This window comes from Gracilinanus agilis, chromosome 6, assembly GCF_016433145.1.
Source record: "Gracilinanus agilis isolate LMUSP501 chromosome 6, AgileGrace, whole genome shotgun sequence".
NCBI classification, from domain to species: Eukaryota; Metazoa; Chordata; class Mammalia; order Didelphimorphia; family Didelphidae; genus Gracilinanus; species Gracilinanus agilis.
In genome coordinates this window covers 7731889-7749601 of record NC_058135.1, presented here as the reverse complement: position 1 = coordinate 7749601, position 17713 = coordinate 7731889, and the positions used below count along the sequence as shown (strand labels likewise).

Here is a 17713-nt window from a genome sequence, read left to right as displayed (position 1 = left end):
TCTTGGATTATTTTCTATAATATGATGTCTAGGGGTTTTTTTGTTTGTTTTTTTGGGTTTTTTTTGGTCATGGACTTTGAGTAGTCCAATAATTCTTAAATTGTCTCTCCTGGATCTATTTTCCAGGTCGGTTGTTTTTTGTTTTTTTTTTCCAATAAGATGTTGCAGATTTTCTTCTATTTTTTCATTCTTTTGATTTTGTTTTATTAGATTCTTGATGCCTTATGAAGTCATTAGTTTCTAATTGTTCAATTCTAATTTTTAAATTCATCCATGACATTTTGATCCTCCTTTTCCATTTGATCTCTTTTTCTTTGTGAATCATTCTCTTTTATTTTTTTTGTCTCATTTTTAAGCTGGTCAAGTCTGGCTTTCAAGAAATTATTTTCTTATTTTAGTTCATGTGCCTCAGTTTCCAGACGACCTATTTTGCTTTTTAAGTTCTTTCTCCAATTTTCTTCAATCTGTCTTTTTTTTTTTTTTTTTAATGGAGTTTTTGAGATTTTGCTTGATGTTCCTTGGTCCTCTGCTCCATCTATTCTTTGTTCTTTTTCTTTATAGATGCTTTGAATCATAAATTTTTTTCTTATGTTATTTACTCATATTTTATCCTTTTTGCCCTGTCTTTGTGGGCCATACACTTGCTCCTCTGGTTATTTGTTGACTCTATGAGTTTAAGCTTTTCTGCCCCCTAGGGGTGCTTCTCTACTCTGCTGGTATACTGGATTAGGCCAGTTGAGCTGACCTGTTGAGCTAATGTACCCTGAGGCCAAAACTTCCCTTGCTGCCATCAGAGATTGAAGGTGAAGGTGTGGAGGCTGAAAGTAGCAACCAGCTGGCCCTCCTCTCTGCCAACTGCCTCCCTGCCAGCTGTGATCAGAGCCCTGAGCTTCCTGGGATGGCTCTAAGGTATTCTGTCACAGTTGTAGCCCTTGCTCTGAAATCCCAGTCACCCAAGTCCTACTGCAGGTCTCAGTGTAGTAGGTAGGGGAGAGTCATTGGGACCTTCCTCTTTACCTTATACTTGAGAATTCAGTCTTCTCTGCAGACCTTTTAAGTTAAATCGAGTTGGAGGGTCCTACAGCTCTGTCTTGTTGGGATTTGGATTTCTATCCTTTTTGAAGTGCTTTGTTTTGATTGGTGTGGAAGGATAGTTACAGAGGATTTGGCTTCTGCTGTTTCTAAGCCACCATCTTGACCCCTCCTTGTCCTTTGAAAGACTCTTTCCCTCAGACTTAGTAAAGTGCCAGGAGATCCCTTCTCTGTTCTTCAGTTCTCTGGAATGCTGTCACTCACTGCTGCTATTAAAAACTGAGCACGTTTCTGCTGTTGGCATCTCTAAGCCTCTGGAAATGTCAGTGGGGTTTGGGGGAATCTGGTGCAGGGGCACAAGTTAGCTGGTGTGGCCTGGGACCATGGTGGGTGGTGGAAGAAGGGGTGTTTAGTGAGCAGTTAGGCATTAGCTTTCTCTGCTGTGTGTCAAATTTTTACTTGTTTTGGTTGCTTGGTGTCCTAGCCTATAGAAATAGCAGAAGTTACTATATCTCTTACTCAGAATTCCTGTTATTTAGAAGTTTGTAAAGTCATGAGGAATAGAGAAAATATCAGGTTTTCCATCTTGCTGGTCACATGACCCAGGCTGCCATTTTTGGTGGGGATTCATTCACTTTTTCAGCCTTAGTTTCTGAATTGGACCTTTTATACTGGGGCTAGACTGCCACCTATTTTTTGGGTGGAACTTATAAACACTTTTTAAAGTGATGATGGTTTCTTCTGAGAACTGTTGGTGAATTGCTGCTTTATACTCTGGCAATTTTTCTTTTTTTCTTTTTTTAATTTTAAATTTGAATATTTTCCTATATTTACATGTTTCATGTTCTTTCCCTCTCCCCAAACTCCCCTAACTCCTCTTAGCCAATGCACAATTTCTGGCAATTTTTCTGTTGCAGAATGACTCACAAATTTTTCATTCTTTTTTGATTTTTGGATGGCTGTATTTTATCAGAGGGGCTTAATCCAAAGATCCCTGCCTTCCCCAATTCTGTAGCATGTTTTCTTGTTCTAGATACATTACATTTAGTTGTGCAAAAGCTTTTTGTTTCTCTGTTCAGACTTGTCTATTTTTCTCTTAAAATTTTATCAGAATGATGGCTGGTTAAGAATTTTTCCCTTCCAGATTTCTGAAACATTCAATCTTGATCTGTTAGGAATTTATGCTATCTGATACATGATTCTTGTCTTAAAAGACCAGGGGTTATGGTGTTTAATATTCTGGTCTTTAAAAGCAAAATTACTTTCCCTTTTCCAAGCAATTGTGTTGAATAATAAGTTCCTAGTCATAGACTAGGCTACTATATACGTTTGGCTGTAAACTTTTTCTATTCATCAGCTTTTCTGTTTTTTTTTAATTAATCTAATTTTGATTATTCTTTGTCATAACTTGAGATTCCACAATGTCTGAACCCTTTTCCAATGTAAACTTTTTACATTATTTCCTTTGATATCATCAACATTTTAACCCATTAGAATTTTGATGCATCATTAAAAATGTAGATAATTTGGGTAGTATTGCTATTTTTACTATATTATCTCCTTACTACATATGATAATATTCCTCCAATTATTTATATATGTTATTATTAAGGTCAAGAGTTCTTTGTAATTGTGTTCATATGGAAGTATTTTATATATCTGCAGTTGTTTTAAATGTATCTTTCTATCTCTCCTGCAAGATTTTGTGTAGATTAATGCTGATGATTTTTATGGGCTTTAAAAAAATATATATATCCTGTAATTTTCTGTAAGTTGTTAATTGTTTTCTTGGTTTTTCAGTTCACTGTCCAAAGTTCTCTAAGTAAACCCAATCGTAAAAAGCTGCAATTTTGTTTCCTTATTTTTGTGCTTATTTCTTCAGTTTCTTTTTCTGATTGCTATAGCTGATATAGTATTGAAAAGAAATGATGATAGTGGGTATCCTTGCTTTTACTCCTAATCTTATTGGAAAGATTTCTAGCTTTGAGACAGATACTTCTTATTTATTTATTTTAAAAAACCCTTACATTCTGTCTTGGAATAAAAACTGTGTATTGATTCTTTTTTTTTTTTTTTTTTTTTTTTATTAAACCCTTTCCTTCCATCTTGGAGCCAATTGGCTCCAAGGCAGAAGAGTGGTAAGGGCTAGGCAATGGGTGTCAAGTGACTTGCCCAGGGTCACACAGCTAGGGAATGTCTGAAACCAGATTTAAATCCGGGACTCTCAATCTCTGGGGCTGACTCTCAATCCACTGAGCCACACAGCTGCTCCCAGATAATTCTTATTTTAAGGACACTTCTGTTATTTCTATGTTTTCTAGCATTTTTAACAAGGAAAAAAAGCCTCTTCCATTTCTGTTGATATAAATCATTTTTATTGTTCTCCTTACAAATATATTATTCACGTTTTTCATCAATATTCATTTGTCTCTACTTTTCCTTATTTTCACTCTCCCTGGTTTAGGTATCAAGGCCATATTTATGTCAGAGAAGGAATTTAGTAGGACATCTTTTCACTTTTTTTTTTCCAAGCAGTATATTTATCATCAAAATTAATTGTTCTTTAATATTTGGTAGAATTTGTTTTTTTTGATCCCTTCGGTTCTGGGTTTTATTGGGGATAGGGAGGTTTCTTTATAGATTACTCAATTTCTGATTGGCTTATTTAAACACTGTTTTCCTAATCTGGTAATTCACTATTTTTATAAATATTTGTCCATTTCTTTTAGATTTATCAGTTCTATTGGTATATAATTAGACAAAGTAATTGCTAAAAATTTCTTTTATACCTTTATTGGTTTTCAATTCACCTTTTTATTTTTATTTTTATTTTTATTTTTTTATTTTTTATTTTTTTTGGTTTTTAAACCCTTAACTTCTGTGTATTAGCCCATAGGTGGAAGAGTGGTAAGGGTGGGCAATGGGGGTCAAGTGACTTGCCCAGGGTCACACAGCTGGGAAGTGTCTGAGGCCAGATTTGAACCTAGGACCTCCCTTCTCTAGGCCTGGCTCTCAATCCACTGAGCTACCCAGCTGCCCCCTTCACCTTTTTATTTTTGATACTAGTTTTTCAGTTTACTTCTGTTTCTTGTAGCAAATGACTTATTTATTAAATGAAATATTTTGCTCTCAATTATGTTATTCTCTTTGATTTTCAAGATTTTTATTTTTGTTTTAATTCAGAAATGTAAATTTATTGGTTTTCTAATTTTTTGTTTTAAACCTATTTTGTTTATCCGTTCTTACCCACTTTTATAGATTTTATACTTTATACTTTGGGCACATCTTCATAATTTTCATATATTGTCTCATTGCTGACATGTTTATTTTTAATGACATTACCTATTGTTTTCATGGTTTGTTCTTTTAGCCACCCATTCTTTAAGATTAAATATTTAGTCTCTAATTTTCAATCATTTTTTTCAGTGACTTTTTATTGGATATAATTTATATTAGATTATCATGTGGGAAAAGATTTACTATTTTTCACCTCTGTGAGATTTTTATGTTTTGCTGTATGGTCAGTTTTTGTGAATTTGCCATGCACAGCTGAGAAGTGGACATACTCCTTTCTATTCCCATTTGGTATTCTTCCAGAGTTCTGTTATATCTAATTTTTCTAAAATTCTATTCAAGGTCTTCGTATCTTTTTGTTTTTTATTTAGATTTATCCAGATTTGAGAGGAATAAACTGGCGTGTCTGTCATAGTTTTGCTATCTGTTTATTCCCTAACAATAATAGCAATAACAATTTCTAGTGAACCAAGTATATCAATTAATGCAAAAGTATTATATAATTTTACTTTGGAATAAAAATATGCAGCTTTTGGCCTTGTGAATAAAGAGACCATTGCAGTAATTAATGTAGCTTAGCCTTTCAAGGTACATTTAAATTGTAGTCCTTCTGGTGTTAAGATGTTATATTTAGATGTTATATCATTTGCTGCATATGTAAATTAATTCATTGTCTATGATTTATATTGGCTAAATGTAGTTTCCTTGTTTGTCTCTTAAATTTGTTTTGGCTATTGCTTCCTCTCAGATCACAAGTGCTACCCTTTTTTACTTTAGCAAAAGTGCATGCCTTTTTTACTTTAGCTAAAGCATTATAGATATTCCTCTATTTTAAAATTTTAACTCTTAGTGCTTCTTTCTATTTCTTATTCATTGTGTTATTCTTTTGTGTTTATTAATGGGTTCATCCCATTCAGAATCATAGTTATAATTGTTAATTTTATATCTTTCTCCATCCTATTCTCTTACATTTTTCCTTTTGTTTCCAGCTCCCTATTTATAAAAATAAAGAGGTTGATTAAAAAGGAATAAGCTGTTTGGTATAATCTGCTTTTACCACTCTCTCTTCCTTCACTTTTTTTTTTTTTTTTCATCCAGAGCCCAGTAACAGGTTTTTATCTTATCTTTTTCTTAATAAAAGTCTCTGTTAAAAATCCCCCCTCCTCGGGGGCAGCTGGGTAGTTCAGTGGATTGAGAGCCAGGCCTTAGAGACCGGAGGTCCTAGGTTCAAATCCGGCCTCAGACACTTCCCAGCTGTGTGACCCTGGGCAAGTCACTTGACCCCCATTGCCTACCCTTACCACTCTTCCACCTACAAGTCAGTACACAGAAGTTAAGGGTTTAAAATTTAAAAAAAAAATCCCCCCTCCTTAGCATTTGTTTTACTTAGAATTAATCTCTCTCTTAATCTGTTCTTCTTCTCATTTTCCCCTTTGTCTCCTAAAAAGATTCTGGTAGGATATTTTCTCAATTTTTGAGAAAAATTAGTGGAGTATAGGGAACTAGCTATTCTTTTTAAATTTAAGAGAATTCCCTTATGCATCCCTCAGGACCAAATGAACTTCTTTTTGGCAGTTCCTTTACAACAAGATCTAGTTCCCGTTATGAGATTTGGGTTATTTAAGATCTCTAGCTAGTTGTCTGATAGTTGGGGGATTTTGAAGGTGTTTATTTCTTTTGTGTTTTCTTTTTTATTAGCTTATAACTAGGTGTTCTGATTATTCTTTTTATCTGTTTTGCTGTGATTTCACCTTGCTCATTTTGGATTTTATTGATTTAATTTTCTCCTCTTTTTAATCAGTTTAGCTGAAGATTTATCAATTTTATTAGTCTCTTCAGAGCTTTTAGTTTTATTAATTATTTCTGTGGATTTTTTTGTTTCTAGTTTATTTCCTCTCTAACTTTTAATATATTTTGTACCCATTTTAGGCTTATTTGTTGATTTCCTAAATTGTACTTTTGGTTCATTAATCTTTTTGTTTTATAAATGTGTGATTATAAAGATAGAGTTTTCATCCCCCCAGATTGTTAGCTGCATCCCAGAAATTCTGATATGTTGTTTCATCAATTTCCTTTTACATAATTATTATTTTTGTGATTTGTTCTTTGACCTTATTATTTATGTCTCCATTCAAGTCCTTATCTTTTGTTTCTGATTCATGAATCAGTTTTTATTCTTACTGTATTATAGTCTCTAAAGGATATATGAACATTTCTTTTTCACAGTTGTCTATGCTATAATATGTGGTCAATTTTCATGTGGTACACAGAAATATGTATATTCTTTTGCTGTCCCATTTAAAGAACAGCAAAGGTCTTTTAACTCTAGTTTTTCCAGCAAATTGTTCTCTTTCATATTTTCCCTTTTGTTTATCTTTATGCTAGATCTACCCCAAACTGACAAAGGAATAGATATTGAAATCTCCTGTCATAATTGTGTTACTGTATGTGTCTTTTTCAAGCTTAGATTATGTTTCCTTTGTGAATTTGCATGCCAAAGTATTTGGAGTATATAAGTTTATTATTGATGATAATTTGTTGTCTATGCTTCCTTGTTATCTAGTTTCCCCTGTTTATTATCCTTTTTAATTTTGAATGTTTGTCTTTGCTTTATCTAATAGCATGAAGACTCCTATTTTTCTATTCACTTGATGCATAGTAAATTTTGTTTCCTTCCACAGTTTTATTTTGTATTTCTTTGTTTTTTAAATGTTTCTTGTAATTAGTGGGCTAGAATTTTATTTTCTTATCCACTCCATCACCATTTTCCGTTTTATTGGATTGCTTAACCCATTCACATTTTAAATGATAACAATTGGGGGGCAGCTAGGTGGGCTTAGTAGTTTGAGGCCTAGAGATGGGAGGTACTGGGTTCAAATTTGGGCCTCTGTGACCCTGGACAAGTCCCTTAACCCCCATTGCCTTACACAATATTCTAAGATGGAAGGTAAGGGTTTAAAAAACTTAAAAAACAACTAAAATGATAAGAATTAGGTTTATATTTCCCTCTCTGTCTCTAAAACTGCTTTTTTTATTGTTATTTTTTCTTTTATGGAAATTTGGGGGGGTGGGGGGCTCTTTTCCCTCAGAAATCACTCTAATGAGCAGACAGGAGACTTGAAGCTGGCATAGTTCATAAGGCTTTATTCAGAGGCATGGGGGGAGGGATATAGATGGAGTATAGAGCCTGGACATAGGCAGCAACCTCACTGTGGGGGGGTTGGGAAGGCTGAGAGAGAAAGAATGGCTCCACAGTCTGAGAGGTCTCAGAAGTAGTGGGCACAGATGCCCAGATTTACTCAGATTTTTATATGGATCCAACACAATGCTATCTCCACTTTCCTATCATCTGTATCTTATTCTACCCTCCTTCTTCTATCCATAATCTTTCCCAATGCTTCTGAGTGTTTTCTAATGTTTCCAAGCATATGGGAATATTCCTTAAGTTTGCAATTTTTAGTTGAGTCAGGTTTTTAGGCTTGTCCAAAGATTTATCAGATTGCACAATTCAGGCTGAAACACTCTGAAATATTTTTCAGGTTATAGTATCACTTAAGGACATGTATTTCAGATTATAAATTGTAAATTTCGAGATTTCTCTCATAGGAATTAGGTCACCCCTAAACTTCTTCCCTCAGGAATAGAAAAAGGGGGTGCTTTTTAGCCACATTTAAGAAGAATATCAAAGGCTTATACTAATATAGCTACTTGGGGAAAGGGTTTCTTCTACTCTAAAAAAGGAGAGATTGATATCTCCTAGTGGAGGGCACCTAACTTCACTATTTTTCTATAGGAAGTTGCCAGTCTATGTTTACTAATACTAAGCATTGTAGATTGGGGAATAACGCACAATTTCATCCCACACATTCTGTAAACACAACATTATGTTTTTTTAGTTACTTTAAGTAATCTCTTTTTAAGCTGGCCCTATTCCTATTGGTTCTCTTCTGATCCTTGATATCCTCCATTTTTTTGTTACCTATTTTCCCTTTAGGGTTTTGATTATTAATTTTTCTCTCTTTGATCTGATTATATATTTCTTTCTCCTTTCTTTTCCTCTTAGTCGAATAGATTTCCCCTTTCCTCTTCTCTCATTTAGCTAACCCCCCTATCCAGTAGTTTTTAAATTTTCACTTTTTTGGTACCTCTTTTCAAAAAGAATTTCTCTCAACTTTTTATCTATTTTCTCTTTACTCTAGAGTAGTGATGGCACATCTTTTAGTGCCCAGACTGCAATCTTTCCGCCTTATGTGAGCCACTTGCCCATTGGGCTGCTGTGCTGGATAGCAAGGCCATTGAGGAGAGAAATGTCCTCAGGTGTGGTGAAGAGGGGGAAGGGAGCAGCCCCTTGTGGCACGGGATTCTCCAACACAGCTCTAGCCTCCAAAATCAGTTATTCTTTTTCTTTTTGTTGTATTCGTCAGATACAATTAAAACTTCTAAGGTATCTTTTCTAGGCTCCGCCCTCTAAGCTTATTTGAGATATGAGACCTCTATCTGAGAAAGTAATCATAAAGTTTTCCCCCAATTTTCTGCTTTTCTTCTAATCCTGGCTACATTAATTTTATTTATACAAAATCTTTTTTAAGTTAATGTTATCAAAATTATCCCTGTTACATCTTACAATTGTATTTCTTGTTTGTTCAAAAATTCTTCTGTCCACAGAATGGTATATTCTGTGTTCTGATTTGCTTGTGATATCTCCCTTTATGTCTCATTCATGTGTCCATTTCAATCTTATCTTGGTAAATGGTGTAAGATATTGATCTATACCTATTTCCTGACAAACTGTTTTCAAACCCCAAGTTACTCTTTTATTACTGTTTGTTGTATATTTGTTCTGTTCCATTGATCAGCCTTTCTATTTCTCAGCCAGTACCAAATAGTTCCAATTACTACTGCTTTATAATACACTTTAAAATCTGGTGCTGCTAGACCTTTCTCACCAGTGTTTTTAAAATTAATTCCTCTTGAAATTCTTGACCTTTTGTTCTTCCAAAAGAATTTTCTTAAAATAATTTAAATAAATAAAAATTTGAGATAGCATTGAATAAGTAGATTTGGGTTAGGATTATCATTTTAATTATATTGGCTCTGCCCACTAATGAACAATTAATATTTCTCCAACTATTTAAATCTGACTTTATTTGAATAAAGTATTTTATAGTTATGTTCATATAGTTCTTGGGTTTTTTTTTGACAGGTATCTTTTATCCTCATGGTTTTGATATATCACAGGCCAGTATAAAAAAAAATTAAATGGAAATTGGGGGGGCAGTGTTACAGAAGTCACAGATGACATGGTATAAGGCAACATAAAAAAAGTTTAGAAACTCAGAAATGCATCAAATATATGTAGAGTATAATTGTATATAACAATATAATTATACATAATTATATTGTTATATATAAAATGTAATATAATAAATATATGATTATATAATTATGTTTTATCTTCCAATACCATAATATAAACAATTTTTTTAAGGTTAAAAGAAATAAAAAGTTAGTTTATGAAAAGAACATGAAATGCAAAACATTTTACGTGGGTTTTCCAGTTCCTAAGGGCACCATGTCACTAACCCCTTCAGAGTGGAAGAGATAGTAGTTTATTCTATGGTTATTTTAAACAGGATAATAACTCTTACTATCTCTTTTTCAGGGCTGTGTTAGTAATATGTAGAAATATTGATGACTTCTATGAGTTAATTTTATATCTAGCTACTTTTTTTTAAGAAATTATTTTCTTCATTGAGCTCTTGTACTTCTTTTCCCATTTAGCCAATTCTACTTTTTAAGAAGTTGTTTTCTTCCTTCGATTTTTTTATATCTTCCATTTTTACGGATTCTAGTTTTTAGGGAATTTTTTTCCGTCAGTGACTTTGTGTATCTTTTTACCAATCTGTTGATTTTTTTTTTTTTTTGTGATTTCTAGCATCATTCTCATTTATCCAATTTTCTTGTACTTCTCTTTTTTTAAATTAAAATTTATTTGTTACATTGAAATAACCTGGTTACTTCCTCCCTCTCCTCCAACTAGAGAAGGCATAATTTGACAAAATAGATGTGTGTGTACATATAAAACTATATCTTCCTTATTTTTGTTTACCAGTTATTTCTCTGGAAGTGGACGTACATAGATCATTCTTCAAACAGCATTTCCATTGCTGTTTATGATGTTTTCTTGGTTCTGCTCATTTGAGTCTTTATAATTTCTTGAAGGTCTTTCCATGTTTTTAAAAAATTAACCTGCTCAAGCAAAATAAGCAGAACTAGGAGAGTACATAGTACATTGTACATAGTAACAGCAATATTATATGATGATCAACAGTGTGAAAGACTTGACTACTCTCAGCAATACAGTGATCCAGGACAATTTTTATGGACTTATAACAAAGAATGCTCTCTACCTCCAGAAAAAGAACTGTTGGGAATGCAGACCAAAGCATACTATTTTTTCTCTTTAGTTTATTTATGATTTTATTTCGGGGTATTGGTTTTATATGAATATTCTCTTATAACAGTGACCAGTGGGAAACTAGGTTTTTCATGATAACACATGTGTAACCCAGATCAAATTGCTTTCCGTTGCTGGAAATGTGGGGAGGAGGAGAGGAAGACAGTTTGGATCTTATAATTTTAGAAAACTTATGTCAAAAATTGCTGTTACATGTAACTGGAAAAAATAAAGTATCTTTGTCTAAAAATATTGAAATTTTTGATACATGTAATTGGGGAAAATTTTAATTTAAAGCAAAAAAAAATTAACCTCATCATTTCTAATAGCTCAAGAATATTCTATCACAATCCTAGGCCTCTCTTATATGATTCTTAAAATACTTTTTGAGCTCTGGGGTTGTTTGGGGGCCTCACACATTTTCCTTTGAAGGTTCATATGTTGCTGTTTTAGTATTGTCCTTCTCTAAATATGTTTTCTTATCTTCCCTGTCACTAAAGTTACTTTCTGTGGTCAGGTTTTTTGCCTTTTGCTCACTTTTCCAGCTGATTCCTTGATTTTGATTATATGGTAAAGTTTGGCTCTGCTCCTAGGGTGTAGGAATATTAAGCTTGTAGTGGTTTCTCCTATAGTGGCTGGGCTGCCATTTTAGGCCTACAGGGCTAGCCTGGCTGGCTTGCTGTGGGGAGGTTTGTAGTTTTTTTGCTCTGATGCTGCCTTTGCTAGATTGGATTCTCCTCCCACACATTGTAGCTGGTTTGCCAGGACCCCTTCCCCAACTGCTGGTTTCCTGGTATGCTGTCTGTGCTAGATTGTTCTCCCCTCTTCTCTCCTTCTATATTGTCTTGGATTGAATCACTCTTTCAATCCACCTTTTGTAGGTTTTGCCTCTCCAATTTATTTAGAGGTTTTTTTTGGTGGTTGTTTTGAGGTAGGTTTGGGTGAGTTCATTGCATTTCTTCCTTACTCTTCCATCTTGGTTTCTGGATAGTCTCCATATCTGATGTGAGGGTGTCATGGAGACACCAGTCAGTGAAGTAGTGCAATTAAGAGAGAAATGAGCTCTTCATCTGTCTCCTTTTTTAAAAAATCCTTTAATGATACTAATTTAATGACAAAATCTAGCAATTTTTAATTTGTCATTTTCAAAAATTGTTGACATCAGGTTTGTCCGATATCATTAGCTACACCTGGAACTTTAGTTGAGGCCTATAAATCAAGTTCATTATTACAGATTTTATCCTAGAACCCAAAGCATAATTTGTGCTTCATTGTAAGGTGCAAATAAAACTGACTATGAAGATCTCTAAACTGGGGAAGTTTAATTCTCAAGTTAATATTGTTTTTGATATTTTCTTCCTAGAAGGAAGGCATATCCAGCATGCAAAGATTTCAGTGGCAATTAAGGATACCTTTAATCGTCTAACTGCTAAGCATTCAGAATATTTGAATTGTAGCAGTTCATTGGCTGCTTTTGTAATTGAAAGAGGTAAGTCTAATTAGAGAATGTGATTTAAGGGAAAAGATGGAAAACGTTATTTCTTACTCTGCCTAATTAACTAATGGGCTGAATTGTAGTTCAGTGCTGTTGACAGATAAATCTGGCTTCTGCCCTACAATGGTACTTATTCCCTTGAGTATGTTTGGCAGCAGTGGGATTTTCAGTACTCTCTACCAGAAATGCTGCCGTTACTACCACTGTCATTGTCAGGAATAGTGGGGAGGAAAGTGATAGTGTGGGGTGGGGAGCCCAAACCAAAAATAATGGAATAACTTGGCAAGTCTCATACATTCAAAGGTCTTAATTTGCTGAGAAATTCTAGTGCACAGGTAGTGAGTAGCCACAGAACTGATCCAGCTGGTCTCTTAAAAAATGACAACCCACATTGTGACAGTTTCTTTCCCTCATTTTAAAGAGGGAAAATTCCCATTTTTCAAAGGTGGGAAATGTCTTCCTTGACTTGAATGCTCGTCAGCTTTGTTGGGAATCACCTCCTTCTTGTCCTCTTAATGCTTCAAAGGCCAGTTTTGTTCACTTCCCATTTTGGCTTCATTAAGCTTCCTAGAAAAGATGAGCCCTGGAAATAATGAAGTATTGGAATGCTTATTATTGGAATGTTCTTGGTCTATATAGGCCTTAGTTGCAGAGATGGAAGTATCAGATGGCTGATCTGTTCTTAGAGAGCTTTATGGAGTCCAGATACGTGAAATACCAGCAGGAGATTAATAGCTACATTATGTGGTACTGACTTGAATAATAGTAGAAATTCAGAGAGGAATGTCATAAGAACTGTAGTCCTTAGGGAAGGCTTACCAGAGAAGGTAAGTTCAGTTTGGCCTTGAGAGACAGAGAAGGTCAAATGTACTGGCCTATTGGAGAAACAAAGGCTGGAGAATCTTTTGACCTGAGGAATTCTCAACTTTAGGGGGTTAATAAGCTGATGAGGCATCAGTTTGGGGAGCCCCAAGATTGTTTGAGGTGGGATGAGGTGCTATCCCAGGTTAGAAGCTCTGATGCCAGTCAGCAGCAGAGAAGGATCCAGTTTGTGAGTAGCTCTTTGCCTTCCAGACTTCAAAAAACAAGCAGAAAAGACAAAGAAAAAGGCAGATAAGATTTGCTTAGGCAGAGAGAGGGGAAAACTTTGTTTGAAAAGGGACAAGAGCATCAAGGAAAAGTCAAGTTTTAAGGACAGCATAGGCCTCACTTTGTAGTTGACTGTAGAATTAGAAATGATAAAAGGTCCAGTGAGATGGGGGGAGAGGAATCGGGAAACTCTTGTAGAAGGAGAGCGCCTGGACAATAAGAACCTATCTTTCTTGGCTTTGTGTCCTCAGCTCCTGGGCTGTCACAGGGCCATTATGCTTGGAATTCTGTTCTGGCTTAAAAATCCAAACCAGCCCTGACATTGAGCACAGTAGCTTGTGACTGTAGTTGCTCAGATTATACACATTGTCCAAATTGAAGAGGAGCTTAGGGGGAGGACATGTGTGTGATGGGTTTAAGCACTGAGAGGGCTGGGGGAAGCTGCTGCTAGATGATTTGCAAATCAGAGATCCATAGTTTAATGTATTGAAGATGGTAAATAAGGAACAGTGAGTGTAAAGGAAGGTGGGACGGACAGTAGCTAGAGCTGGGCATTCCAGAGTAGAGGAAGTCCAGTGTTTTAAGGGCGGAGAAGATGCTGCCTAATTCTACCTCTTGTGGCAAGGCAGATAGGATGCCAGGCTCAGCAATAGGAAGAACCCTCTCAAATCTTGCCGTAGACACCATGTGTGACCTCAGGGAAGTCACTTACCCTCTATTTGCCATCATTTTTCCCCATCTTTTAAATGGGAATACTAAGATTTTCCTCATGGCTGTTTGTGAGGCTCAAATATGATAATATATCTAAAGCCCTTTGCAAACCTTATACCACTAGTAGTAGTGATGATGCCAACCATTTTTTAAGGAAGCCCCTCTGCTAACATCGAAATGCTGCCTTTTAGTTAAATTGGGGATGACATAAGACCTGGGCCCTTAGTTAAACCATTGACAGCTCGTTACTCTCCCGTGTTTGGGGGACAATTAATTTGATGCATTTTAAATGTGTGTGGGCAATAGAAAATCCGAAATAATGTATTCCCCATCATGGATCCTTGAAGTATTTGATTTAGATATAAGGGAAGAGAGAAGAATAAATGAGTTTCTGTGGTTGACGTGTCCCTCTTTTCAGCTGGGCAGCATGAAGTTGTAGCTGTGGGTACAGGTGAATACAATTACAGCCAGTGCATCAAGCCAGATGGGCGAGTTCTTCACGACACCCATGCCGTGGTTACTGCCAGGCGCTCCCTACTCAGGTGAGGGAACAAGCTTTGATGTGCAGCCTTTCTGTGTGAGCTTTTAGTGTCTTAAAATTTTTTAAAATTTTTATTAAAACCCTTACCTTCTGTCTTAGTATCAGTTCTAAGAAGAGCAGCAAGGGCCAGGCATTTGGGGTAAAGGGACTTGCCCAGGGTCACACAGCTCAGAAGTAACTGAGGCCAGATTTAAACATTGTTTTCTTTACAAATATAACCAGCAGAAGGGCTTCTGCAGGGGCCCAGATGTCATGGGGTGTATTAGGCTGGCTTGCTTTCTCTCCTTGATTAGCCTTTCCTGTTAGTTGAGGGCCCACCTCAAGACTGGAGGGGAGGTCATGCTAAGGTTTGCAAGTGCCCAAGGACCCTCACTCCTGTGCCATTTTTGTTAGCATAGTTGGTTCAAACAGCTAAGCAGGCAAATAGGAGGTGGATTTTACTTGTTTTGTTTTGATGCTCTTTGAGTCATCATCTCTTTTTGGTTGTTTTTTTTTTTCCTTCTTTTTTCAAATGGCTTGGCACTTTATTTTATGCTTTCCCCTTTTGGATTTAAGACCAGATGCAACACATTCATGAAAATCACCGTTTTCTCTACCAGGGTGTTTTCCTTTCTTAGCACCATTAGTTTGCCTTTTCATTGCCTTTCATAAGAATCTCCAAGTAAAAGAGATTTTGGGGGAGGTCATAGCTCATATATCTTCTAGTGATGATGCCATAGTGTCTGAGCAAGTGGGGACTGCTCTCTCTCTCAGGCACTTCAGCTATCTGTAGCTTCATGGCCATCTGCCTCTGCTGAGGGAGAAACCCTTACATCCTCTGGCTCTAGCAGAGGAGAGAGGCTGACCCGAGGCTTTCCTAGGCACGTAGCAGGGAGAGAAAGGTGGAGGGAAAGACCATTTGTAAAAGAAGACAATAGGAGGACAGAGGAGAAAACTGAGGCATAACAAGCAGGGAAGCTGGATTTTATATGGGGCGGGGGACATGCCAATAGGCCTGGGCACTGTGCCAGGTACTGAGAAAGACACAAAGACAGATGAGACATGGCATCTTAGCAGGGGAATAGGATACCACATGTAGACAAGATCATTACACAGTACTTTGGAAGATATGAGAAGCCAAAGATGGTTCCTGCTTGGGGACGGGGGTGGAGTGCCAGAAGAGGCTTCCTGGAAGGAGCCTTTCTGCTGAACCTTGGAGGGTATGGATGGGATTTCACCATAGAGGTCCAGGAGGAGGAAACGGGGATTGGGGGTGGCAGATACATGCCTGGGGTCAGCATTGACTCTGCCTGGACAGGCCAGATGATTGCCAGATTGGGTATGGCTTCCAGTGCCAGACTTGGGAGGCCACATTTCACTGACAGGTCCTGTCTATGGAGAGTCCTTTTTGAGGTTCTTGGCCCTGAACTTGTCCTGCTTTATTTTAGGTACTTCTATAGACAACTGCTACTCTTCTATAGCAAAAATCCTGCTATGATGGAAAAGTCCATATTTTGTACAGAACCAGCTTCTAATCTCCTCACTTTAAAGCAGAATATCAACATTTATCTGTATTTGAACCAGTTGCCTAAAGGATCTGCTCAAATTAAGTCACAGTTGTAAGTATTTTTCAGGTGTTTGAAAAGCCTTGTATTTTAGAAACAATTGTTTTATTAACAGAGAGATTCGTCTCTCCTTCTCAGAAAGAGTTGATGGCTTGTGAGCTGGAGCAGTTCTAAAGTCTCTTCCTGGTCGATCCCCAGAAACTGGCTCCTCACTGCTGCTACTTCTCCTGCTACAGTGATAACAACAGAAACACCCCATTCCCCCCATCACTGCACCAAACTGTCCTTCCCTGCCCAAGTGACTGAGGGCAATGTGGACCCCCTGAGAAGTGCTGCCAGCTCATGAATTGCAGCAGGTTCCAGCAGCCTTCATAATAGCAAAAACTGAGGAGATAACCCGGGGGAGTGGGGTGGTTCTGTCTAAGGAGAAGGAGCAGTTCATTTGCATCCTGTATGTTCTATTGTTGCAAAGAATATGCCTAGAATCCTTATTTCTGAGGATGATGACTTAAAATGTTATTCCTATACAATGATCCATGGGAATCTCAAACAAGTTTGGAATGACTTGTGATGAAATCAGACCATGGACAAAGGCAAATTTTAGTAAAAAATATGTCTCAAATGGACTTTATGAGTCCAGAATTATACTGACTATTCTGGACCTGAGTTTGAATCATGTCTCTGACACTTGGTCCTTGTGTCACACATGGACAAGGTGCATAATCCCATGGAGATTCAGGTTCTCCTGTCAGATGAAGATTCTGTCTCAAGCTGCTTCTATCATTAGGTTGTGGGAGGAGGAGGAAGCTTCTGTGCCATCTCCCCAACAGCCATTGTTATACCAGAGGCAATAGTGGGTTCTGTGACCAGAGCCCTGAAGTGTCAGGGAGTTGGATATCATGTGGTTACATGGGAAGAAGGTGACAAGTATAGAGCTCTGAGCTGCCTCTAAGGATGTGGCCAGCAGAACTGAAGCTTTTCTTTGGTTTCCAGTTTCCCTTTTCCTCTCTTTCCCTTTTTTTCTTTTCTGCAGTCATAGTGGGAATAAGAAATTGAGCCTTTTGGTTTTTCTCTCCTAGAGGGAATGATGTGGTTTGGTCTAGGCAGTGCTTATGCCTTCAGCTTGAGGCTTTCAATAATGGACTCTTGGGTGCTCTAACTGGATTAAGCTTGAGTCTTCCTTTTTGGGTGTTTTGAGGGACCAAGAGGGCTGTCTCTTCAGGCCTTTGTGTTTTTCATCTGTTGTTATCACTGGTTTCAGAGACGTAATTGTAATCTGTGCTATCTCAGCCTAAATAATAATAAGTGACTTTTGTAAATGCCTAGAAGGATATTTCATTCAACTCTCATCCTAACACTGTAAGGTAGGTCAGAGACATGAAGCAGTTTGGCCAGGGCCTGCCTACAGTGATAGAGGCAAGATTCTGACCTGGCTCTTCCAAATTCCAAGTTGAATATATGCCACTTACCAAGGGTTACTCTTTCTTTCTTTCTTTCTTTCTTTCTTTCTTTCTTTCTTTCTTTCTTTCTTTCTTTCTTTCTTTCTTTCT

The 17713-nt window shown here is 36.7% G+C and overlaps 1 protein-coding gene across 2 annotated transcripts in view; it reads left to right on the top strand.

Annotated features, from left to right (window-relative positions):
- ADAD1 (adenosine deaminase domain containing 1) overlaps window positions 1-17713 on the top strand; it is a 59177-nt gene that overhangs the window by 19514 nt on the left and 21950 nt on the right. Inside the window, exons 6-8 of one of the 2 annotated variants that reach the window (XM_044681178.1) lie at window positions 12147-12272; window positions 14497-14620; window positions 16047-16217. In XM_044681178.1, coding sequence (XP_044537113.1) covers window positions 12147-12272; window positions 14497-14620; window positions 16047-16217 — 421 coding nt within the window. The remainder of the gene's footprint in view (window positions 1-12146; window positions 12273-14496; window positions 14621-16046; window positions 16218-17713) is intronic. The other variant, XM_044681177.1, reaches the window with a different exon arrangement.